Source organism: Anomaloglossus baeobatrachus, chromosome 1 (assembly GCF_048569485.1).
Source record: "Anomaloglossus baeobatrachus isolate aAnoBae1 chromosome 1, aAnoBae1.hap1, whole genome shotgun sequence".
Lineage (NCBI taxonomy): Eukaryota > Metazoa > Chordata > Amphibia > Anura > Aromobatidae > Anomaloglossus > Anomaloglossus baeobatrachus.
Window position 1 is genome coordinate 153,153,689 of NC_134353.1, and position 27,402 is coordinate 153,181,090.

The following is a 27,402-nucleotide window of genomic DNA, read 5'->3' on the forward strand; positions in this document are numbered from 1 at the left end:
ATCTCTATTGTATGTTACATTTGGATAACTAAAAAAAACATTTATCTATACACACACACACACACACCTACTCAAGAAAATATTGGACACAATTTTGAAAAATTGTCCGCTATAGTAAAACTGTGAAAGATTGCCCAATACTTTATTAACATATGGTACATGTTTTGCTCAAAGTTAAGTAAATGTCCATTCTATGAAAAAAAAAAAAAAAAAAAAGTCTTTTTCAAGACCCTTCTTTCCAAATTATACTATTTAGAAAAAGTTCTCCTTATTTCCTTGAACTCTGGCAGGCATGAATATGTGGCATGATCAAAACAGGAGAGAATCAAAAGGCCTGATGAATATATAATGACCAAAACTGTATATACTACTTACCTCCTTAAGTATATATGGAAGACACACTTCTGGAGGCAGAGGGAAAACTACAAGGTAAAAGAATTAAAATTATATAAAATGTAAAGATTTTAAAAGTGCAAGAAAAGCCTACAACAATAGTAATTCAGGTGATAGACCAGGTACTATAGATTTGCATTTAAACGTATGTCCCAAGATTAACATTTATGGTCTGTACACAACATAGGTAAATCAGTGACTGAACACTGGGGGTGCCCATTGGCCACCTGTATGAATGGAGTGGCAATCATGCGATGCACACAAGATGATGCTCCATCCATAGTCTATGGGACTGAAGATACCAAGCATAGCACTTTAACGCCATTACTCAAATTGGACTTTGAGTTGCCTGTATATAGGCAACCTCTGCACCATTTAAGTTAAAAATGTGGACAATATAATCCCCTTCCTTCTCATGAGTGACGGGACAACTTCAGCAACGTGTTTGTATTTTGGTCAACGATTATGCCACATTTATGGGAAATATAACATTTTCAATGATAGAAACAAAAAAAAAACAAAACACCTGAATAGCAACACACAAGTAAGGCTTTGTTTACAATGGATATAAATTGTTGTGGATCACTTTTTAAATAATCGTTGCCAAACATTTAGTGCAAAAGGTACAATACCCCAAGTTTATTTTTTTTCTTTTATTTAGCATTTAACTCAAAAGGGGTCATCCAGTAAAAGTATATGGATAATCTAGTACTAGATCCTGTCATCCATATCATAGGGTCTGACAAAAAGTATCACCAGTGATCAGCTGTTACACGCACCAGCAGTGGCCTGATATATACACAATGAACAGCACTGCGTAGCTTCAGTCTGAAGGACCCAGCAGTAGCCACTACACATTGGATGGAGCTGCACAGTGCAGATCTGTTTAAAGTGTTTATATCCATCCAATGTTGGCTATTGGAACAGCTGATGTGATCCCTATGGATAGGTAATAAGTATATGGTGACTGGACACCCCCTTAAAAATTACAATATATTGTGTTTAATGTCACCAATATTGCCATTTCTTTATTACATGAAATTTTCCATAGTGCAATGTGTACTGAATATTTTCTGACCATGGAAATGCTATCATGCAGCAAATACTTTCACAGTCCAGTGAGGCTCTGTTCATATATTTTGCAATTTTATTTTGGGCATTTTCTATTGATTAGAATACAACAATAGTTTGCTTTATGTTACCCAATTAAAAAAAAACAAAATCCATTCTATAAAAACCATCAAAAAATAAAAACACCCATCATAACAAAGCGGTTTATTGGGCTCATTGACTTCACAAAATCATGAAAAACATGTTTGGTAATATTCACTGCACTGGATGTGTTTCTTTAATGGAACAAAATTTTCATATTCATCTGATGATATTTTAGAAAAACAATGACAACTCTGTATATAATATCTTTCATGAAATGACATTATACTGCTTTCAATATGCAAATTCAACACTGCAATGAACCTACTTACGCTTTGACTTAAAGTTTTGTGCTCTGCAGACTGGGTCATAGCATTTTTGATACCACATTTCCCTCTTCAAATCTACTATTAACCTTGAAATAAAATTGGGAGAGTGAGAAAGAGAAATAAATCCGACATTAAAGGGGTTAAGTGTGTGTCCGGGCATATGGTAACCTATCCACAGTAAAACTCAATAGCAGATCAATGTAGCTGCGACTCCCAAAACCTCCTTTTTTTTTCTTCTTCTTCTTTTTGGGCAGTGGATGATGCAAACACTTTGGTTTGAGCTTTGGCCATTCAAAGTGGAGGAGACACTGCTGATCACTGCCTGGTCTTTTGAATTAAGGCTGAGCTTTAGTAGCCTGCAATGCCCAGCAGAGGCCACTACTTTTTAATCAGAACTAGCACCTCAGTTCAAAGGCCCCAACTCATCAAGACTGGCGTTAAGTTTTAATGAGTGGATATGTTGGAGTCAGAAAACCTTGGGTGCACAGCCAGTGATATTAAAAAAGTTAGATTAATTAATTAAAGGGATGCTGCTTCCTGCATGAAAAACAGAGACCAACCAGGGAGAAAAAAGCTCATGCATAGCAGACGCGCAATCCCAGAAATGAACTATATCACAGTGATCCTCAGGAATGGTTAGTGATTAATTTTGAATTTTATTAAACAATCAAAGTGACACATGAGACAAACATGGTTAAAATCACTTAAAATACATATAGAAAAAGAGCCCCCACATCTCGCAAGATGTAAATAAGGGGTATCGCCCTGTGCACAATGTACAACAGTATGTAAATGAATCTAATCACAATGGGGAAAAAATGACCCACTAAGGTGGTCCCTAAGATAGCATGTGTTCGATCAAACAGATAAACAGAATAATTTCTTTACCAATGAGGTCGGACAAGGGTGGCAACGTTCTGTGGCCTACCTCATTATATTTGGAGGAGGCCTTTAGACAACTGAACAACGTTAAGTTTTATACCAGGATGCCATCCGATCCCACCATGGTGTTCCATAGAAAATTAAAAACCCTGCTTGATGTTTGCCTGTGGCCTCGGCATTATTAACAACAAGGAGCGTAAATACATGTGGGTGGAGCATCCTGTTATACCCTCTTTTTATATGCTTCCAAAAGTGCATAAGCATGCCACAAAACCACCGGGCCGCCCCACTGTATCCAGTGTTGGAAGTCTGTGCGAGAGGGCGGGCACATATGTTGATTTTTTTTCTTCAGCCCCTGGTATTACAGCTACCATCCTATATACAGGACTCCTCTGATTTTATCCGTTTCTGTCTTAGTGTCACGGTACCTCCTCAGACATTGATGGTTACGTGTGATGTTGAATCATTGTATTCAAATATAAATCATGAGGACGGCAATGGGGCTTTGACATTTTCTGGAGAAACAGTCGAATTCAGACAAGATGCATGACTCCTTTCTGATTGACCTATGTAAATGTGTGTTGGAACACAATTATTTTCTATTCGACAACGTCTTCTTTAAACAGGTCTCAGGAGTCGCGATGGGGGCGCGATGCTGTGATATAGTTCATTTCTGGGATTGCGCGTCTGCTATGCATGAGCTTTTTTTCTCCCTGGTTGATATGTTGGAGTCAGACGCTCCTGATTCATTAGGAGCCTCTGAGCGTATCTCCACAAATGATGCTCCAGCCAGAGAAGTAAGATTTTTGGCATAAGGAACAATACAGCGAATAATGAATCAGATGAGCTGTGCAGTTCCTGCTCTGCCAAAATGGTGATAATACATCAAAAGTTCGAAACATTTTGCAACTTTTCAAAAAGATTTACACCAGAATTCTGGGTTGCTTTGATAAATCAGAGCCATAGTGTATACATTCAGCCGCCGCAAAAACACCTAATTGGTGAGGGTGCTGGCTGTCTGATCCCAACTGATCTACTATTAATGATCTAACCTTTGGGTAGGTCATCAACACTGTATGCCTGGACAATGACTTTAATACAGTTTTTAAAAAATGACATGTAAATAACCATAACAGTATCTTTTCTATAGAGAAAAGGTAACCAATACATATAAAAAGGTTTTCTCACTTTAGAACATACTTTTCCATATGCCCTATTAGACACAGTCAAGACAAAGTGTAGGCACCGTTGAAATTGTTCCATAAATTAAGTATTTCTTCCAGAAAATCATTGCAATTACACGTTTTGTCATACACATTTATTCCTTTTGTGCATACTGGAACAACACAAAAAAAAACAGAGAAAAGAAATAAGGCAAATTGGGCATTATTTCATACAAAAATCCTAAAATGGGCTGGACAAAATTGTTGTTTCCTTTCCAAAATTGCAGGTAAACAACTTTGTTTCAAGCATGTGATGCTCATTTAATCTCACCTGTGGCAAATAACCGGTGTGGGCAAAATGAAAATCACACCTGAAACCAGATAAAAAGGGGAGAAGCAGATCAATCTCTGCATTGTGTGTGCCACACTAAGCATGGAGAACAGAAAGAGAAGAGAACTGTGAGTACTTGAGAACCAAAATTTATGAAAAATTTCAACAATCTCAAGGTTACAAGTAGAGATTAGCAAAGCTGAGGTTCAGTTTTCGAACCAAACACGAATTCACAAGGCTTGGAATTTGAATGCTTTATGTGTGAACTTAACTTGCTCACCCCCGGAAGTGATCTGTTTATGGCTGGCTTATGTGGGTGGAGCCTCAAACTGCCAATCAGTGTTTCCAAACCTCATCGTGCAAGGTTCAGTCACAGAGAGATTCGGTTTGTTTGCGGCCTGTGAACCGAACCTGCATAGGTTCGCTCATCTCTAGTTACAAGTCCATCTCCAGAGAGCTTAACGTTCCTTTGTCCACAGTGCACAAAATAAATCAAAAAGTTTACAAGCCATGGCACTGTAGCTAATCTTCCTGGACATGGATGGCAGAGAAAAATGATGAAAGGTTGCAATGCAGGATAGTCCGGATGGTGGATAAGCAGCCTCAATCAAGTCCCAAAAGGAATTCAAGCTGTCCTGCAGGCTCAGGGGATATCAGTGTCAGGGCAAACTATCCAGCAATATTTGAATTAAATTAAACGCTATGGCAGTAGACCTAGTAGGACCTACTGCTGACACAGAGACATAAAATAGGTAAACTGCAGTGTGCCAAATTGCATGTGATTAAGCCAAAATCTTCTGGGAAAAAATCTTGTGGACAGATGAGATCAATATAGAGCTTTTTGGTAAAGCACATCATTCTACTGTTTACCGTAAACAGAATGAGACCTACAAAGAAAAGAACACAGTACCTACGGTCAATTACTGTGGAGGTTCAAAGATGTTTTGGGGTTGTTTTTTGCATCTGGGATTAGGTAGCTTGACTGTGTGCCAGGCATCATGAAATCTGAAGATTTCCTAAAGTATTTTGGGTTGCAATGTAGTGCTTTGTCTCAGAAAGCTGGGTTTGCATCCTAGGTCATGGGTTTTCTAGCAAGACAATACTCGAAGAAGCACCAGAAATAAATGGAAACAAAGCACTGGAGAAGTCTTAGGGGACCTGCAATATTTAATAATAATTAATAATAATACTTTTATTCATTTATATAGCGCTATTAATTCCACAGTGCTTTACATACATTGGTAACACTGTCCCCATTGGGGCTCACAATCTAGAGTCCCTATCTGTATGTCTTTGGAGTGTGGGAGGAAACCGGAGTACCAGGAGGAAACCCACGCAAACACGGGGAGAACATACAAACTCCTTGCAGATGTTGTCCTTGGTGGGATTTGAACCCAGGACCTCAGCGCTGCAAGACTGCAGTGCTAACTACTGAGCCACCGTGCCACGCATGAGTCCGGATCTAAATCCCATAGAACACCTAGGGAGAAATCTTAAAATTGCTGTTTGGAGAAGGCACACTTCAAATATGAGAGACCTGGAGCAATTTGAAAAAGAAGAGTGGTCTAAAATTCTAGTTGAGAGGTGTAAGAAGCTTGTTAATGGTTAAAATAAGCGATTGATTACAGTTATATTCCAAAGGACCCGCAATCAAAAGAGTTGAGGGTGCCAACAATTTTGTCCGGCTCATTTTTGGACATGTGTGTGAAATTAAGTCCACTTTGCCTTTTTTTCTCCCTGGTTTGTTTTTTTTTTTGTTTTTTTACACACAAGGTAAAAGGGTAATTGCAACAATTTTCTGGGAGAAATACTTCATATTCTGGAACAATTTCAAGGGTGACAACACTTTTGGTCAGGACTGTATATAGAAAAGGCTTCTTAACAGCACAGACTCACTGCCCTGAATAGATTAGCTCAATAGATCAAAGACATAGTGGCTAGTCATTTGTAATAATAAAGAACATCACCAAGAAGCTGATAGATGCTTACATGACATTGTTACTTCTGTGAGCTCGGCCTATGTTTTCACACCAGCGATAATTTATGGTATCATAAACCAATAATTCCTCAGTGGAAAAATAGTTCCATTGACGAATACCTAACAAAAAAAAATTACAGTCGTCATTTGGGTTGCCATACTCAATAATATCAGAAGAAAGAAAAAATCTAATACCATACCTCCGTGAAAGCCTTCTCTTGTCAAAAGAGACAAAATGAATTGATCAATTTCTGGATATGGTGAAAACTGATATCCCTTCAATGTGCTGGCTGAAATGAAGAGGAGACACCACAATGGTTAAGTCAGTAACACAAGAATGCTGCTGAATCATTCAGATAAAATCAGCCCCAAGTCATAAACAACTAGGGCTGTAAAATACACATCAGCTTTTTCTGGTGGAGAAGCTCATTCAACACATCATAACGTGACAGAAAAACCTGCAACAATTTCCAAGTATATACTAATGAGTAATCTTTATAAAAGCTCCAAACACAAGAAACTACTTCACTTTTCTTTTGCATTAGTTTTGATACATCTCCACATTTTCTTATATCTAAGTGAGTTGTAAATCATGCAGATCAATTACCGGCCCATAGCCTGGAACAGCTTTTTTTAACCTATAAAAAAGTGAGTTTTTCAGGACTAAAGGCCCCGTCACACGAGATCGCTAACGAGATCGTTGCTGCGTCACCGTTTTCGTGACGCAGCAGCAATCTCGTTATGTGTGACACCTACCAGCGATCAGGCCCCTGCTGTGAGATCGCTAGTCGTTGCTGAATGGTTGGGACCATTTTCATCAAACGCTGTGACCTCCCAGCGATTCTTATCAGGTCACATCGTTTTCGGGATTGCTGGTAAGTCGTGAAATGTGACGGGGGTTTAAGACATCAAATCTTATATGTAAATAAGCTGTTCCAGGTTATAGGGCACCGATCTGCATGATTTACAGCCCATATTTAATAATATATATATATATATACACACACACACACACAGTCAGGGCCAGAAATATTTGGACAGTGACACAAGTTTTGTTATTTTAGCTGTTTACAAAAACATGTTCAGAAAGAAATACAGTTACATATATAATATGGGCTGAAAGTGCACACTCCCAGCTGCAATATGAGAGTTTTCACATCCAAATCGGAGAAAGGGTTTAGGAATCATAGCTCTGTAATGCATAGCCTCCTCTTTTTCAAGGGACCAAAAGTAATTGGACAAGGGACTCTAATGGCTGCAATTAACTCTGATGGCGTCTCCATCGTTAACCTGTAATCAATGAAGTAGTTAAAAGGTCTGGGGTTGATTACAGGTGTGTGGTTTTGCATTTGGAAGCTGTTGCTGTGACCAGACAACATGCGGTCTAAGGAAATCTCAATTGAGGTGAAGCAGAACATCCTGAGGCTGAAAAAAAAGAAATCCATCAGAGAGACATGCTTGGAGAAGCAAAATCAACAGTCGGGTACATTCTGAGAAAAAAGGAATTGACTGGTGAGCTTGGGAACTCAAAAAGGCCTGGGCGTCCACGGATGACAACAGTGGTGGATGATCGCCGCATACTTTCTTTGGTGAAGAAGAACCCGTTCACAACATCAACTGAAGCCCAGAACACTCTCAGTGAAGTAGGTGTATCTGTCTCTAAGTCATCAGTAAAGAGAAGACTCCATGAAAGTAAATACAAAGGGTTCACATCTAGATGCAAACCATTCATCAATTCCAAAAATAGACAGGCCAGAGTTAAATTTGCTGAAAAACACCTCATGAAGCCAGCTCAGTTCTGGAAAAGTATTCTATGGACAGATGAGACAAAGATCAACCTGTACCAGAATGATGGGAAGAAAAAAGTTTGGAGAAGAAAGGGAACGGCACATGATCCAAGGCACACCACATCCTCTGTAAAACATGGTGGAGGCAACGTGATGGCATGGGCATGCATGGCTTTCAATGGCACTGGGTCACTTGTGTTTATTGATGACATAACAGCAGACAAGAGTAGCCGGATGAATTCTGAAGTGTACTGGGATATATTTTCAGCCCAGATTCAGCCAAATGCCGCAAAGTTGATCGGACGGCGCTTCATAGTACAGATGGACAATGACCCCAAGCATACAGCCAAAGCTACCCAGGAGTTCATGAGTGCAAAAAAGTGGAACATTCTGCAATGGCCAAGTCAATCACCAGATCTTAACCCAATTGAGCATGCATTTCACTTGCTCAAATCCAGACTTAAGATGGAAAGACCCACAAACAAGCAAGACCTGAAGGCTGCGGCTGTAAAGGCCTGGCAAAGCATTAAGAAGGAGGAAACCCAGCGTTTGGTGATGTCCATGGGTTCCAGACTTAAGGCATTGATTGCCTCCAAAGGATTCGCAACAAAATATTGAAAATAAAAATATTTTGTATAGGTTTGGTTTATTTGTCCAATTACTTTTGACCTCCTAAAATGTGGAGTGTTTGTAAAGAAATGTGTACAATTCCTACAATTTCTATCAGATATTTTTGATCAAACCTTCAAATTAAACGTTACAATCTGCACTTGAATTCTGTTGTAGAGATTTCATTTCAAATCCAATGTGGTGGCATGCAGAGCCCAATTCGCGAAAATTGTGTCACTGTCCAAATATTTCTGGACCTAACTGTATGTAGATTTCACTGAAATAAGACATTGGATGGCAAATGTCAGGGTATGTTATTCAGCTTTCTATGACCTACATGCTCATATTGACGGCGTAGGAGGGTTGATCCTACTGACAGAATGCCTTTAAGGCTCTGATCACATTGATTATATTATCAATAGACCAGTCATTCACAGTGGCGTACTGCCAATAGAGGCAGGCCACACCATTGCTATGGGGCTCGTGAGCTGGGGGTCCCGGCGGTGGCTGCCCACGGTGTGTGTGCTTTGTTTTTGATCTCAGGCTGAGTGTCAGACTGTCAGCGTTTGAATCCCAGTGCCGGTGTGTAGTGTCCTAGAAGGAGTTTCTGTTCTGTTGCTCATCTCTCTGGCTGAATTTGCATGCACACAACACACCCCCTGGCTGATATAGCTTTCCAGCCAGAGAGGAGCTTTGTACTTTGTGGCAGACAAGCAAGCGGCAGCCATTGGTGGTCGCTACTGCTCGTGGGTGGCTCTGCACGGCATCGACACTTGGCAGGGAGTCAGGCATGCACAGTCACAAAACAGGAATACTGCCTCTGGAGACAGTGACCCTGGCCCAGCAGTGATACTAATCTACTTACGGGACAGTAGATGCTAGAGTGTACGGGCTCTTTCCAGGTATGACATTTCAAATGTTCTAAATGCAGCCAGACGTTTCCAACTGGAATAAACATTTTCCTAAGTCCACGTGATCATTGAGTTGTTTATAATAGAAGCAGGGCTCTTACCCCCAAAAGGAAGTAGGGTGCGAAACCCCCCTCTTGCATGATTATAGTTGACTGGAGGAAACTGCCATGCCCACCAACAAAGCTGGTCAGGCCCACTAACCTGGAAGGAGCCCATAAATTCTAGGCTCAACCCTTACAGGACTGGCTAGGATTAAGATTAACTCTTAATTCATAATGTGTATGCTGCCCGCCCATTAACGTGTATGCCCTTCCCCAGTAATGTGTGTGCCGCCTTGTAACATGTATGCTCCATCCCAACAATAATACATGGAGGACTATCGAGGATGGATTATAATACATGGCGGACTAGGGAATGCACTATAATATATGAAGTGGTATGGGGGATGCATCATACAATATGGAGGACTATGGGGTGCATTATAATATATGGAGGACAATGGTGGTGAATTGTTATACATGGAGGACTATGGGGGAATGCATTATACAATATGAAGGACTATGGGGGTGCATTATACAATATGGAAGACTATGGGAGGCATTATACTATATGGATAACTATGGTTGGTCCATTTTACAATATCGAGGACTATGGGAGTGTCTTACTATATGGAGGAGTGTGGAGTACATTATACTGTATCGAGGGCTACTGTATATCAGGGTCATTATAATATTTGATGGGCTTTGTGGAGGCTATCATAATATTTGGAGTTCTATGAAGGAGCCCTTATACTTTATGGAGGGCTATTCGAGGGCCATTATGCTGTATGCAAGCAATTATAAAGTGTGAAGGTTTGTGTGGGGTCCATCATACTGTGCGGAAGGCTCTGTGGGGGTCGTTATACTGTTTGGAGGGCAAGTGGGCACCATTATACAATGTGGAGTGTTGTGGAGGCCATTATACTATATGTGGGCCCTTTATACTGCATGAAGGGCTGTGTGGGGGTGACAGCTGGGGATTATACTCTAAGATATACATACACTCACAGATACCCAGGATCGGCAGGGCTAACCGGGTTTGAAAAAAAAAAAAAAAAGAAAACAAAAACCCTGTTCTGGCCCAGAATTGATCCTGTGTATCTGGCTGGACGCTGGTCCCCATATAAATATATGGAGACCAGAATTCGGCCCTTAAAAATGGTGGTGGAAGGGATAGGGGAATAGGAGCAAGCGTGTTATACTCACCAAGCCTCCGGATCAGCTGAAACTGCTCCCATCGTCACTCACTCATTAGCCTCATGCATATTCACTGCTTTTCTACTCACCGACATCTCTGATTGGCTGCAGTTAGACCTAGCCCCCAGACAGCGCCTGTGATTGGTTGTAATCACAGACCCTGTCTGCATATCTATCATGGTATAAAAATAAATGAAAAAATTGGCGTAGGGTCCCCTCATATTATGATACCCAGCACAGATAAAGCCCACAGCTACTGGTTGCTGCCCTCAGCCATGCGCTTATCTTGCTGTGTATCAAAATTAGAGGAACCACATGCATTTATTTTTTTTAATTTAAATAAACAACTTAAAAAAAAACAAAACAGTGTGCGGTACCCCCACCCAATTTTGATATCCGGCCATGATAAAGCCTGACAGCTAGGGGCTGGTATTCTCAGGCGGGGAGACCCGTGCTTTTTGAGCATCTCCAGCCTAAAAATAGCAGCCCACAGCCGCCCAGGATTGTCACATCCATTAGATGCGACAGTCCCAGCACTTTACTCGGTTCTTCCCGATTGCCCTGGTGCGGTGGCAACCAGGGTAATAAGGGGTTAATAACAGCCCACAGCTGACACTAAGCACTAGATTAGTAATGGGAGGCGTCTGAGACACCCCTCTTTCCTAATTTGTAAATTAAAATAAATATACAGAAACACCAAAAAAAAAAAAATCCTTTATTTGAAAAAAAAAAAAGACAAAAGCGCACCCTCTTTCACCACTTTATTAACCCCCTAAAATACCCCTGAAGGTCCGACGCAATCCACACAAGGTCCCATGACGAACCAGCTCTGTTACATCTGAGAAGGCACAGAGTGTAGCCATAGAACAATGACCGCCCGCTGTGAACTCAACCTGAGAATGAATGATCTCCGCGATCAGCGATGATGTCACTCAGTATATTTTCGATCATAGCTGGAGTTTCCCACTGTCCTCCACCATATGACTGCAAATTACCTGATTGACATCGCGCAACTCATTCAGTCACTGCCTGAACCTCAGTGTGTGGCCATGTCTTAGGGTCACTCGGTGTGAATTCAGATGTAGCAGTGCTGGATTCTTTGTGGGACCTCGTGTGGATTATGTTGGACCTGCATGGGTCTTTTGGGGGTTAATAAAGTGGTGAAAGAGTGCTTTGTTGTCTTCTTTCAAATAAAGGATTTTTTCTGGTGTTTGTGTTTACTTACTTTCACTTACAGATGAGTAATGGGGCTGGGGGTCTCAGGCGCCTCCCATTACTAATCTAGGGTTTAGTGTCAACTTTGGGTTGACATTAACCCCTTATTACCACCGCACCAGGGCAATTGGGAAGAGCCGGGTAAAGTGCTGGGACTGTATCATCTAATGAACGCGACAATCCTGGGCATCTGCAGGCTGCTATTTTTAGGCTGAGGGGGCCCAAAAAGCACGGGTCTCTTCAGCCAGATATTACCAGCCCAGAGATGTCGGGCTTAATCATGGCTGGGTATCAAAACTGTTGGGCGGGGGGACCACACGTCTTTTTTTTTTTTTTTTTTAACTTATTTAAATTTATATTAAAACAAAAAAAAAAAAAAAAAAAAACCCCAAAACGCAATACACAGCCAAGATAATCGCACGGCTGGTGGCTGTAGTCAGTAGCCGTGGGCTTTATCTGTTCCAATTTTTTTTATTTATAGACCACGATAGACCTACAGACAGGGTCTATGATTTCAACCAATCACAGATGCTGTCTGGGGGCGGGGTATGACTGCAGCCAGAGATGCCGGTGAGCGGGGAAAGCAGTAAATATGCATGAGGCTAATGAGCGGCCCCAGAAGAAGAGTGAGCGGCTGCGGGAGCAGTTCCAGCTGAGCCGGAGGCTCGGTAAGTATAATGTGCTTGCTGCTATCCCCCTATCCCTTCTACCACCATTTTTAAGCACCGGATTCTGGTCCCCAGATACCTGGGATCAATTCCGGGCCGAAAGCAGGGATTTTTTTTTTTTTTTAACTCTGTTAGACCTGCCGATCCCGAGTATCACTAAAACGCTGGTCAAAAACGCACAAAGAATTGACAATTATTTTATTTATTATTAGTGCTATTTATTTTTAGCACTTAAAATGCAATTGGCAGCTTCAAAACAGGGGTAAAGCAATGTAAGATAAATATATACAACTCAAACATTTCTCTATACTATCTCTATGGATTCTTTACATCTATGTGGAAGCGGGTCTTTGTGTCTAGCACTAAAATGATTTATATCTAATAAAGGCTTTAAAATACACATTTTAATAATAAACTACTGTGTTAAAAAGTAATTATTTGTTTAGCTTTGTGTATGAAAGTATTTCTAAAAATGTGGAAAATTACCTGTGGTAACAGATGCTACAGTGCTTTGGCGAGATGCTCCATTTTTCTCAATTTCTGGACTCGTACACGTTAAAACTTTTAAAGAATCTGTAAATCTTTCAAATTATTGTAACAAGCAAGAAAGATTAGTTTTATGACAAATACAAATCCTTTTTCATACAGAAATTCAAGATGATGACAATTGGCAGAAAAGCAAAAAATAATAGATGCAGTGTAAACTTCATAATAAATGTGTCATGTCCCAAGGCAATATATTATTAGCCTTCTACTTGCACAGACAAGCCATTAGGGCTATGTGCACATAAACTAAGGCAAACCAGTTAAAGGGAACCTATCAGGTCCAATATGCACCCAAAAACCACGAGCAGTTCTTAGTGCATATTGCTAATCCCTGCCTAACCGTCCCTGTATCTAGTAGAATACATAAAGAGGTCTTTAGAAAAAGTATTTCTAAAGAACTTTTATCGTATGCTAATGAGGCCAGGGACTAGTCACAAGGGCGTGGGCTAGTCGGCCCCTTAGCATGCTAACACGCCCCTGTGGGTGTGCTAACATGCTAATGAATGCACAGCATCAGAGGATGGTCGCGCTCACCTCTCCGCTGCCATCACGTCAGAGTCCTGGATTTCGGCTTAGTGCGCATGATCCCGGACTTTCGGTCATGCGCACTATGAAGCCACCTGTGTACGAATTCTGGCTTCAAACCCATGTAGTGTGCATGACCGAAAGTCCGGGATCATGCGCACTGAGCCAAAATCCAGGACTTAGACGCGGTGACAGCGGAGAGGTGAGCGCGACCATCCTCTGACACTGCGCATTCATTAGCATGTTAGAACGCCCATAGGGGCATAGTAACATGCTAAGGGGCCAGGGGAAATTACGCCCTTGCGACTAGTCACTGGCCTGTTTAGCATACAATAAAAGATCTTCAGAAATACCCTTTCTACAGGTCTCTATCTAGGCTAGTGTATGCAGGGACGGTTAGGCAGGGATTAGCAATATGCACCCAGAACTGCACATCTGCATAGACACGCACATTTGTAAATGAATCTAGTGCATTTGAAAAGTGGAGTGCGTCTTGACACAAATCTTGCTCTAGTCAAGGACTGGAATAATATTTGTGGTGAAAGCCAAGCTGCAGCTCATCAAGAATTTAATGAACCAGTGTCCTGTTTCTCCCTGGCTCAATTTATGTGGCGTAGCTTGCTGAAACTGGCGTGAAAACGGAAGAAGTTGCACATTTTTTCTCAACTACTCATGGGATAAAAAGTTTTGGGGATTTTTTTCAAAGCATATGAGGCCCTGATTTATCAAATCAAGTATTTAAGAGTCTATGATTTGCTGAAGATTTTTTTTTGCACCAAAAAACAGTGTTGGCTCAGAAAATCTGCATGTTTTTTTTCTTTTCACTCAGTTGTACTTGCACTTTTCTCCCCATTCATTTAAACAGGTAAAAAATGCTGAAAGAATGGACATGCTGCAGTTTTGAAAAAAAAAAAAAAAATGTTTAAAAAAGGCTCAAATCTCATGTGCAAGAGATTTCAGAAATCTTGTTTACTTTACTGGTACTGTAAAGTGCAGCACTTTTTACCCTTGAATGTCATCACAAACGTCATCCAAGTACCCGCCCATAATCTCGCGCCTGCGCAATAAGATCACCAGTGCTGGCGATTTGAACAGTGCTCAGTCCCGCGATAGTGCCACTGGGCATGCGCGAGACTTCAGGAGCACTGTGGAAGATGTGGGCGGCGGCCTCATCTATGGGTCAATCAACACTGGGGGACGGCGAACAGCGGCAGGAGGGGGAATAACGGACGCAATATAGCCCGCCCCCGTGGCCAGGAAAGCTCATTACCATAGGAAAAGGTAAGATTTTATAAAGTGTTTGTTTAGGTCTGAAAGGGGAGCCAGTAGCAAGATGAACCTTTCTAGAATGCAGCCCAGGAGCTGCTGAAGGGGATTCTTTTAGTTTCATAGCGAAAATTCTAGTGACAGGTTCCCTTTAAGCTTGTTATTAAAGAGGATCTGTCACCTGCAAAATGAGGTAACAACAGAAACATACAACCTATTTCAAGAAGTTCTCCGGCATTGCAGAAGACTTGTGGGGTGGAGGGAAAGTAACATTGTGAAACTACACTCCGCAGCCAGAAATTAGAGCACCAATAATATGGCAGAATTAAATTTATTATCATTGTATTATTTTTGGTGCGAATGGCAGCATAGTGATATAATAGTATTCTTCTTTACACTTGAAATTTTTTTTAAGCACCAAACACAAATATTGATTGTATAAATGGTTACAGCACTTTTTGTGGGGCAAACTGCCAAAACCTTTACCTAAAGAGGACCTTTCACCAATTTGAGCAAGGAAGACTGGCTATATCATGGATTGTGGCTGAGGAACTGAATAAAATGTGGAGTTTGTGTGTGGCACCCCTGAGGCTTCAGCCGCAACAGGATTATGCACCTCACCAGAGGTGCAGTATTCATCCCGGTTAAGGAGGAGGTCATTGCCAGTAAACAACCACAATCCACCATTATACACAGTTGCCCACTCACTGGGACTAGGCTAAGGTAGAGACTTGCGGGGTGGCCATCACTAAAAGTGGACCCTCTGCTCACTAGTTCAGAAACCCAGGGGGAGGGAGGAGCTTCACACAGGAGCAAGGCGACACACACACAATTAGTCAGCAACCAGGAAACAAGTGAGACGCAGGAGAACACGGTCGCTGAGGGGAGAGCTGCGCCACAGCTCTCAGGACCGAGCGCACACTACAGGGTGCGGAGCCCTAGGCTGGTGGGCACTGCAAGTCCCCCGCCAGCAGAATCCGTCGGGCAGATGATTTGAAGTCTTTTGATGACCCACACACAGTGCCCAGGGCACAGCCGCATATAGAGCCAGGGGTTGTGACCATAGGGTGGTCCCATCTACGGACTCGCGCTGCCTGCTATACGGGACAGGAAAGAAACCATTCTCAGGACTCAGGTCCCAGCATAGCTTCAAGCCGCAGGGACTCACACAACACAGCGCAGGTAGGAAGGACTCACTGAAAGAAACACCGGTTCGGACCTCCGAACTATCTGGGTATCGGGTGGAACCTATGACAGCGGAGTCCAGAAGTCTAAAGACGGTGACATCTCTGCAACCGCTGTGTCGTCTAATCCTTCCCGCACCTCGCGCTCCTTCATTAGAGCGGACTACTACTCCCCACATCCTCCCTGGGGCCTAAGCTCTGCCTGTGGAGGCCATCTGAGCTGCGTTATCTGCCCCAGAGAAAACTTCCCACAGCGGCGAATAATACCTGGCCGCACACCACAGGTGGCGTCATGAATAACTACTCCAATCATCCCCAGCTCCCCTTTCTATTGACACCGACAGGGTCACGGAACCGGGCCAGGCCGCTGTGACATCCCAAACCGGCCCGGTGACGAATAAACCCTCCCCAAGATCCCGTGGGCGCGTCATGTGTGTAGGCAGTTTATCATCAATTTTTCTCTGGAGTCATGCACATCTTCCCCTGCATCAAGTTGAATAATATTAACCAGGTAACAACATAAAAGGGAAGAAAAAAAAAAGAACAACCTCACTTAGAACAGGATTTATCCTGTGAGACATGTAATGACAGAGAGCCTGCTCTCTGCATTGGTTTCACTGCAAAGGTGTGATATTTAAAAGGGAACCTGTCACCAGATTTTCCCCTATTAAACTAAAAGAATCACCTTCTGCAGCTCCAGGGCTGCTTTCTATGAAGGTGTGCCTTGGCCCTGACTCCCCTTCCAGACCCCAAAAAGAACTTTATAAAGCTTGGCCGTTAGGTATGCTAATTACCTGTGTTGGGCAGATGGGCGGGCTCAATTTCGGCTCCTGTCCCCCCTCCTGCCGCTGATCGTAGTCCTCCTTTCTTGATTGACGGCATGACTCCTCCGTCATCATCCTCATTGTATTTTCAAATCACACGCCTGTGCAGTTAGGTCGGCTCACGCAGGCACAGTTCGCTCTGCCATATCACGGCCAGAACAGAAAACATAGCTGCCCTCGCTCGCACCGGTGAGCTAAACGCGCAGGCGAGAGATTATGGTCGGCGCTGTGCTTGACCTCACCAGCATGCTCGTACCGGACCATAATCACGCACCTGCGCATTTCCCAGACCTGTAGCGTTCTCTCTTTTCGGGATCTGGGCCTCAGTGATGGCTAACCGTATTTTTCGCTTTATAAGACGCACCTGATTATAAGACGCACCCCCCAATTTGGTGAAGGAAAAGAGAATTTTTTTTTTTTAATGTTAAATGGGGTCCATCTTATAATGCCAGTGTCCGTCTAACAAATCATATAGGGTATATGTCCCTCATAGCCCCCCATCCTAAAATTAGCCCCCTTAATCTGGATATGGCCCCCTTATATTGAATATAGCCCCCTTGTGCTGGCACACGTTCCCCTGTGCTGCCTATGGCCCCCTATGGATTGCATACATTCCCTTGTGCTGCCTATGGCCCCCTATGGATTGCACACAGTCCCCTGTGCTGCCTATGGCCCCTTATGGATTGCACAGTCCCCTGTGCTGCCTATGGCCCCCTATGGATTGCACACGTTCCCCTGTGTTAGATATCGCCCCCATGCTGCTGCCCATAGTAAAATAAAACACTCTTTCCTTACCTTCTCAGCGCTGATCTCCCTCTTGTCTCCCTCCATCCTTCTGTTCCTCCACTTCCTGGTTCTCGGTGCGGTCATGTGATCGGCACAGCAGAGAGAGATCATCACTGCATGCCTGATCACAGTGGAAGCAGGGACACCGGGAGAAACGCTGGCGGGGGTAAGTAAAGCATTTTTATTTTAGAGTAAGCAGCAGCATGGGGGCCATATCTAACACAAGGGGGGCATGTGCAATCACAGGGGGACGCAGGCTCATATAATATGCACCGCTCCCCCAGCCAGTCACTGCGGTGCGGTTTCAGTACCATGGTGATGGACAGCGGCTGTGCATATTATATGAGCGGGTGCAGGAGATCTAACACTGCCCCCAGCAGCGCTCCAGAGCTGCCCCGCCTCCCCTGGCCCCTATTATATATAATATATAATATATATATATATATATATATATATATATATATATATATATATATATATATATATATATATATATATATATATATATAATTAATTATACACCCCCTGTCCCCGTATATTCCGCTTATAAGACGCACCCCCTACTTTCCCCCAAAATTTGGGGGAACAAAAGTGCGTCTTATAAAGCGAAAAATACGGTATTTTTTAAGTTTTGAGCTGGTGTTTTTAATTTTACCATTTCTGCATAGATGCGATGTTTTGATTGCCTGGTATTGCATTTTAATGCAATGTTGCTGTGACCCAAAAAACCCTAATTTTGGAATGTGCAATTTTTATTCTCGGTATGCAGTGTACCAATCTAATTAACTGATTTTATATTTTGATAGATTGGGCATTTCTGAATGCGTCGATACCAAATATGTGTATTGTTTTTTTTTTATGGTCTTATTTCAATTGGTCAAATGGGGGGCGATTTGAACCTTTAGGGTTTTTTGAATTTTTATATGCATTAGATTGCGCTGTCAAACTCTGACAGTGCGATTTAAGGGGTTAAAAGACGCGGGTAGCTCTCAGATCCACCTGCTAATTTTAGGCCATCAATCTCCTCAACTCTTCACTGTTCTTCAGATAAAGGGATCACGTTATGTTCCCCTATGAGGGTCCAGATGCTGTCCTGGGTCACCCTATCACGTGCTGGCTGAAAGATGACAGCTCCCTCCGGGTCGACAATGCGCCGTAAGGAGGGTTCTATAAACAGTGAGTGCCTGATGTGGCAGCGTTTCACTGTAGCACCAGCTCCATAATAGTAATAGTCATAGTGAAGAAATGAGGAGATTGATGGCCTAAAATTAATAGAGACATCTTGAAATATACACATCCCCTAATGAACCCCAATATTTTTGGGGGGAAACGCGTCAGGATCAAGACTAGTCCTGGCAGGATAAGTACTGGGACTATCAGGCCCATCATATCTTTGGTCAATACCCCTATTCTATGTATCTTCCCAAGAGCTATAATTATATAGTAAATTGCATAATCGGGGAATGATACCTATAATAATTACATGAGAATTGGGTTATTGGTTTATTGGGTTACTATGACCTACGACACATGACGTTTAAGCACTCCAGCACACTGCACCTGGTGGTGGTCTTAGGCCAGGAATAGGGACAGGGACAAATAGGGTTAGCCGCCGAGGAACGGGGGGCACCCAAAAATTTAAGGTGTATCTGACCTCTGTTGCTAGGAAGGGATAAAAAAAAAAACAGGGATTATCAAGTCCCCCTATCCCACTATCGCTAATTTCCATGAACAACTTATTAATAACGGGTGGTGCACGCCCCTTGTCCACTGCCCTTATTCAAGGCCTCACATATCATTACACTTCACGACTTTGATGAGTGACCGTAACAAATGGATATGATTCAGTGGTTTTAGACTAAGGTTGACTATTTTAAGTAATACAATAAATGCTATGTTTTAGAGGATTTTTCTGGTTTGCAGAAACTACACCCCTCAAGAAATTTATCTAGGGTTTTGGTGAACATCTTGAACCTTTTGGTGCTTTACATAAATTTTATAATATTGGGCTCCTGAGAACAGCAATACCAGATGTGTGATCAGAAACTACTTTTCAGGCACAGAGCCCAGCTCAGAAGGGAAAGAGCACCTATTAATGCAGATTTGCCAGGAATGGTTTGCGAGTGCCATGTCACATTGGCAGAGCCCCTGAGGTGCTAGAACAGCAGAAATCCCCCTCAAATGAGCCAATTTTACAAACTGCACATTCATATACTGCATATTCACACATATAATATACATACATATACATACATACATACATATATATATATATACACACACACACACACACACACACACACACACACACAGGTGTGACAAAAAATGTTATACCATTGGGTGGTGAAGAAAAATATAATTACATTTTTAGCACTACAATGTTGTTTCAGCCTCAGATTATACATTTTCACAAGGGAAGTAGATAAAAGTAGATAAAAATGACCACAATTATTACACAATTTTTTGTGAATGTGACAACACCCCATATGTAACTTTACTGTATCGTTTGGCCACAAGGTGAGATTCAGGAGGGAAGGAGCCCCATTTGACCTTTTGAAGAGCAGAGTTTTCTAGAATAGTTTGTGGACTCCATATAGAGAGCCCCTAAGTGGCAGAAGAGTAGAATTCTCTCTTAAGTGACCCCTATTTGGAAATTACACCCATTTGGGAATTCATCTACTAGTGTAGTGATGGTTTTGAGTCCATGGGTGTTTTCCAGAAACAAGCAGCAATGGATGTTGCAGAATGAAAATGGAAATCTGCTATTCTAGTGCCTGAACATTGTAGTGCCCATACATGGTCTCCAAAAGCTCAAGCTGAGCACATACACCCAGTAAATTATGTGGGCTCTCTTCACTACAGTCATGCTAAAATGTGTGGACGCTGTGATTTAGGCACATACTGGGGCTTAGAAGAGTGGGGGGATTTGGGAACACATTTTTCTGGGGGGGGGGGGGGGGGATCTAGTGCTTTTCCAGAGCCTTTTTTGCTACCAGTAATGTGAAAGCCCCCTATATTTCCGTTAACAGATGACAAACCTAAGTGGTGACTTGTTTCTTGTGCGTCAAGTAAAGCTTTTATTGGTGGCATTTTGGGGTATAGAGCATTTTGGATCAGCTCACATTTATCCTGTGCTCTGCGCTGAGCGCTTACAGCAGGGTTTCCATCTAAATCTAGAAAATATGTGATTCAGAAGGATTCATTCACTAATGAGGCAGCAGGGTTACTCTTAACTTTGTGTGGCTCACATTCGGTGGTATCCAGCTTTTGAGATATATGCACAAAAGAGGCAGTCAACAACAGTTTTCTGCATGCCTAAAAAGACTGGCACTGCTGGAACATAGGCCACAGAAAGTTTAAGGTTATGTGCGCATGCTGCATGTTTTTCTGACCACAAAGATGCAGCGTTTTTGTCCCAAAAAGAAAAAACGCACAAAAAAGCACCCACAAGAAAAACGCATCAAAAAAGCATGCGTTTTTGCGTGTTTTGATGTGGTTTTTTTGCTGCGTTTTTGTCCAATGCATTCGATGGGAGAAAAACACAGTGAAAAACACAAAAATAATTCGCATGCTGCATCTTTGTGGTCACCAAAAAAAAAAAAAAAACTGCAATGTGCAGACAGCCAAAACAAAATCTCAGACTTTGCTGGGGAAGGAAATTCATACAGTTTTGGAGACCAAAACTGCACCCAAAAAACGCACAAAAACACGGCAAAAAATGCGGCGTGCGCACACAGCCTAAAAGGTGACTGTTTGTATCATAGTAAATCTTTCATTTGGGGTTCCATCTGAATCGCGTATTTCAGAGATTTACACAGAAACTCTGGTGTAAGTCCTCAGAGGAGAGAGCAGGATAAATGTGAGCTGAGCCTTACTACTATTTTTGGGAGGCAGAATGAGCAAACAGCAGGTAAAGATTTTTTTTTTTAATTTATCTTTTACGCCGTTCACCGTACTGTATAAATCATTAGACTTTTTTTCCCCATTGGGTCAGTGTGATTGCAGCGATTCCAGATTTTTATATTTTGGTTACTATCACACAATAAACTTTTTTTTTTTTTTTAAGGTTTTGCATCAACATATTTTGAGAGCTATATTTTTTTTCTATATTTCTGCAGTCATGTGAGGGCTTGTTTTTTTAAGGGACAAGTTGACGTTATTGGTACCATTTTTCGGGAACATTTTTTTATAGCTTTTTACTTCTATTCAGAATTTTTTTTACTGTGGAGTTTTTTTATACCGTTTACCATTTGGTAATAGTGCGAAGAAGTTTTTATTCATCGGTTCAGAACAGTTACAGTGATTGCACATTTATATAATTTTTTTGTGTTTTTCCACTTCTACACTATAAAAACAATTTTATAGGAAAAGTATTGCTTTTACATCATTGCATTTTGACAGCTATAATGTTTTTTTATTTTTCCACTGATGAAGCAGTGTGGAGGCTTGTTTTTTGCGGGACGAGATAACATTTTCAGCAATACCTTTTTTATTTACATTAATCTTTTTTACCGCATTTTATTCCACTTTTATTTAGGAGATATGATGAAAAAGCATAGTTTCTTGACACATTTTTTTTTTTACGGTGTTCACTGTAGGGGTTAAATAGTGTGACAGTTTAATACATCGGGTCCTTCCGGACATGGCAATGCCAGGTATGTCTAACATTATTCTGATCATTGGTCTCAAGAATTGCAGTAGATGAGTTGCAATTCATGAGACCTTTCAGATTACATTGCCAGAACGCCTGTCAGTGTAATACAGCCTAACAAGGTCACCATACGTCACACATCAGGTCATTAATTGACCTACAGATGCCATGACATCATCGGCTCCCCGCAATCTCATCATGGAGGGGGGGGGCTGATGGGAGTGAGAGAGGGAGACTATAATCGATCGCAGCATCTGGAGGATTAATCAGCCAGGTGTGGCATGCTATCCCTGGCTGTTACTGCAGGAGCTGTCGGCACGGAGCTGTCACTGTGTGTTTACACGTAGTGACAGATTAAAGCCACGATGAACATAGCACGGGAAATGAAACCTACTCACGATGTCCTATGTCAGTCATTGGTTGTTAAGGGGTAGAGCTGTACTCTGAGTCAGGAGAAACAAATTAACCTATATGTCCATGTAAGGATACAGAGATTTTATACTTGGGGAGGAAAAAAAAAAAAAAAAAATCACAAAAATAAAACGGGTTTCACATCTTTCTGTACCTGCGCTTTTTTTCCTTTCACCAAAAAGTCTGCACAAACTGATGGCAGCGTTTTGGCACTTACTCATTGCTTTCTTTGGGTGAAAAAAAAACTCTGAAAGAATTGTCAGGCTGCAATTTAAAAAAAAAAAAATCAAGCATGTGCACGAGATTTCTGAAATCTCGTAGCTTTTGCTGGTACTGTAAAAAGCAGCTTTTCATTTATGTAAAAATTGCAGCAAAAAAAAACGCAGTGTTAACATAGCCTAAGGGCTCATGTGCACGTAACTGCTGAATATTCTGCAGCGATTTGACAGCACATGTGCGCTTCCAAATCTCTGCAGAAACACTGCATAATGGATGAAGTTTTTTGTTAAAAAAAAAAAAGCCAATTTCATGCGCTATTGTGACGCCCTGGACTAGCCAGGTAGTCACAGGCATGACACCGCCCACACCCCCTCCCCTAGACAGGTCCATCAGTCAAACTCAAATCCTTGTTGCCCCCCTCCAGGGGCTGATGTCCACACCAGGTGGGGTGGAGCCAGGCGGTTGGCCCCACCCACCGAGGGGTTCACAGGCCTGGAGGCGGGAAAAAGAGCAGTAGTTAGTCAGTGAGTGACAGTGAGAGAGGAGTGAAGAGAGGAGCCCAGGGTGGGCAGGAGTTGAGTGAAGTAAAGGAGAGGTGAAGCTGCCGGTGTCTGGGAAGGAGCCCGGGCACGGAGAGCAAGGTCGGCAGACGGTGGTGGCCATCTGCAGGAGTAGGTGCAGGTCGGTGAAACCGAAGGACCGGAGACGGGTGGTGACCCGCCGGTACCGAGTCGGGAAGCAGAACCTGCATCAGCATGAAAGGGCAGGGCCATCGGACCCTGACCAGGCTAGAAGCCGCTGGCAAAGGTCAAATCAGAGTGTGACCGGAACCCCCGAGGTTCCCTAACTACCAAGTCCCGTCAGAAGGCAACCGCCCAACCCGTCCGGATAGAGAGCCACCGCCAAGGGCTAGAGATCCAAAGGGCCAGCGCCTGCGGGCAACGAGAGCTCCTTAGGGAATATACACCAGCGAGTGGGACTACCGTTGGGAAACCATCATAGTCAAGCCAGTTTCAGGGTGCAGGGAAAGACAGCCGCCACCACCTGTCCGGGGAGAGCACAGACGCAGTAGCCGGCTGCGGGACCCGTCCATCCAGCCGTTTGGTTTACTGAGGACTTCGTGCATTTGTATCTGAGTGAGTACAACGGCGCCATCCGGCACCGCGCCGCGCTGCCCCTGCAACCCTGCACCACCGGCCATCCAGCCTTCCCGTATCACAATCGGGCCCTGGGATCACCAACCCCTACCCACAGAGGAGGAAAAGACATCCTAGCTGCTCCCCGCCATCGCTTCCGGGATCCCCGTCACTAGCAGCGGTGGTGTCCATCATCACCACGACCCGTGGGTGGTGTCACGAACTATCCCCTAACAAACAAACCACCCCTTTTCACTCACACAGTGTAAATGCATGTAAGTACGCAACGTGCGCATGAGCCCTAACTGTGCTTTCAAGTAACCATGAGGTATTTTATGACACTTGGCCATTATGTGACTTGTATTCTACATGCTCACCAATTTTTTCTCCTCTCCACCGTCTAACTAACTTGAGTTCTTCCATATAGACAGCACAGCACAAACAAGGGGGTCCTGTTCACTTTTTAACTCACAAGGACAAGCTACAGCAACATGGAGGTCATTATATAGCAGAGCTGAGTTGTATTGATGTGAATCAATCTCTGATGTGAAGTAGAACACTAGTTACAGTGCTCTGCACAATGTTATTCTGTGTGCCTGTCTGTTCTCTTCCCTGCTCCTCACGCATCCTCCACTCTTCATAGACGATAATGCACAGTATCACATGACACCTGCTGTCTGTCTCCTCTAAGCAAGACAGTATTAGGCCCTGTGTGCACAATGTAGTTTTTGGTGCAGTTTGTTGCCCCAAACTGCATGTATTATTCTTCCCCAGCAAAGTCTATGAGAATTCAGAATGGCTGTGTGCACGTTGCTTTTTTTTGCCTGCAGTTTTGGGTGCAGAAAAAAGAAGCAGCATGTCACTTGGTGTTTTTCCCTGCGTTTTTCCATTGACTATAGTGAAAAACGCATGGGCAAAAATGCACCGAAAACACGTTAAAAACGCATGCGTTTGATGTATTTTTTTGGCTAAAGGTGTGTTTTTCTGCCAGAGAGTGTTGTTTTTTTGCTGAAGAAAACTGCAGTGTGCGCACATAGCCTAAAGGGGGCTTTACACGCAACGATATCGCTAGCGATATCGCTGGTGAAAGCACCCGCCCCCGTCGTTTGTGTGTCACGGGCAAATCGCTGCCCGTGGCGCACAATATCGTTTGGAACCGTCACACGGGACTTACCTGCCTAGCGACGCCGCCGGCGAACCGCCTCCTTTTTAAGGGGGCAGATCATGCGGCGTCACTAAACGGCCGCCCAATAGAAGCGGAGGGCCGGAGATTAGCAGGACGTAACATCCCACCCACCTCCTTCCTTCCGCATTGTGGCGGCTGCAGGTAAGCTGCAGTACGTCATTCCCGAGGTGTCATACGTAGCGATGTGTGCTGCCTCGGGAACGACGAACAACCTACGTGCTCAACAATCAACTATTTTTTTTTAAAAGGAACGACGTGTCAACGATGGACGATTTGGTGAGTATTTTCCATCGTTAACGGTCGTTCGTGTGTGTCACAAGCAACAACGTCGCTAACGATGCCGGATGTGCGTCACGGAATCCGTGACCCCGGCGATATATCGTTAGATACGTCGCTGCGTGTGACGGGGCCTTTAGGCCTTTTTTGGTGCAGTTTGAGGCCCAACTCTGCATGTCTCTCTTCATGCCTATCTTTATGCAAGCAAAGTCAATGAGAATTCTGAAGTGCTATGCGCACGTTGCTTATTTTTTACTTGCAGATGTGGTACAGAAAATAAACTGCAGCTTGTTAATTGTTGGTATGTTTTTTCTTGAGTTTTTCAGCCCTTCCATTCATTGACTTCATTAAAAAAAAAACAAAAACGTATGGCACAAAAAAGCATGTGTGTTTCTGCCAGGACTTGCAGATTTCATGCAGAAAATTTCTGCACCGAATCTGAACCTGCGCACATAGCCTAAAGGTGCTTTTTCCACAGAAGATGGTGAAATGGTGAGTTCAGGAAGAGAAGGTGGGAAAAAGTGTTTGATAAATGGCGAAACACAAGGATTTCTCTTGATTTACGCAAAGTTTGAAGCAGCAAACTTTGTGGAAACCAATATTAGTCTGTTTCAAAATATTTTCCCATGACTGTAGACTTAAGGTTTAGAAAATAATTGCAATTTTGTTTTTTTATATTGTGTGCCCTATAAAGACTGTATAGGTCTGTAAGACTATAGGTCTTTGACAGGACCTAACACTGGCATGGGTAGAGGTGCTAAAACAATGACCCATCACGCTCAGTGGACAGATGCATGTCTCAGCTTCGCCAAGGCACCTCTAGTAAGAGCTGCTGTTTGAAACCCCTCTCCATTAAAGGCAAATAGAGAGATTCTTAATTCAGAAGTTTATATTCTACTTAATTTCCCCTAACTAAGTATTACACATACAAGAGATTATTCAGTGTGATATATAATACAGAGAAAAAGGCATAATATTTTTCAGCCGTCTATTAGTACTGTAAAAAAGTTTTTTTCTTTGGTTTCCTATGATGAATCCTCTGAATTTAAATCTTTTTTTTTTTTTCTTTCATTTTTAGGTAAATTAAGTTTTAAAGAGGTTGTCCGGTCTTAAGGCACAAGTCGGAAGTCAATCTACGTGACTGCAGACTAGTAAATCCTCACATCGCGTGAACTGCATGCTATGAGGATTTTTCGGTGGCGGAATGTTATGATTTGCATACATGTAGTCACAGGCTGACTAGACTGTATCCGGCCTCATTCAATGCAAGTGCATAGAGCAAGGCTGGATAAGTCTTATCAGAATGTTGCTGGAAGTATGCAGATCACATACATGTGGTCACATGACCGCTACCTTACGGCGCTGGAAAAGCTTTGCAGTGCACAATGTGAGAATTCATAAGTCACATATTTAGTCTCCTTGTGGTCATGCTACAAAGATCTGCAACCTGATTCCTGGAGTCCTAGCTCTGGCTAAACCTGCACACACCTAAAACACTCACAAAACACTCTGGACCACAAGAGGGCATGATCAGAGGGTTGGCCGTCCTATGGTGTAAAGGCCCAGGAAGTGGAGGTTGCCTAGGATGTGTAAATCCAACCCTCCTGTAGTTAGATCCCTAGTGGGAAGGGGAGGAGTTGGGGGGTGGAGCAGTCCAGACAGAGAGAGGGGAGGAGGGAGGACACCCGGCTGGGTGTCAGGTCTGGGTGCGAGGCCTGGGGTTAGATCGCACGATGCCC

General features: G+C 42.9%; 2 protein-coding genes across 6 annotated transcripts in view; one reads left to right on the forward strand and one right to left on the reverse strand.

Moving 5' to 3' along the window:
* The window catches only part of LOC142308982 (caspase-3-like), a 64,056-nt gene extending 63,634 nt beyond the window's left edge, over window positions 1-422 (forward strand). For both annotated transcript variants that reach the window (XM_075347148.1, XM_075347149.1), the window contains one exon: window positions 291-422. The gene's annotated coding sequence lies outside the window, so the exon portion shown is untranslated. The remainder of the gene's footprint in view (window positions 1-290) is intronic.
* Window positions 1-27,402, reverse strand: part of PRIMPOL (primase and DNA directed polymerase) — a 103,417-nt gene that overhangs the window by 1,497 nt on the left and 74,518 nt on the right. For all 4 annotated transcript variants that reach the window (XM_075347144.1, XM_075347143.1, XM_075347145.1 and 1 more), the window contains 5 exons: window positions 13,140-13,234; window positions 6,429-6,518; window positions 6,240-6,348; window positions 1,878-1,960; window positions 376-422 (listed from right to left, as the gene is read on the reverse strand). In XM_075347144.1, coding sequence (XP_075203259.1) covers window positions 376-422; window positions 1,878-1,960; window positions 6,240-6,348; window positions 6,429-6,518; window positions 13,140-13,234 — 424 coding nt within the window. The remainder of the gene's footprint in view (window positions 1-375; window positions 423-1,877; window positions 1,961-6,239; window positions 6,349-6,428; window positions 6,519-13,139; window positions 13,235-27,402) is intronic.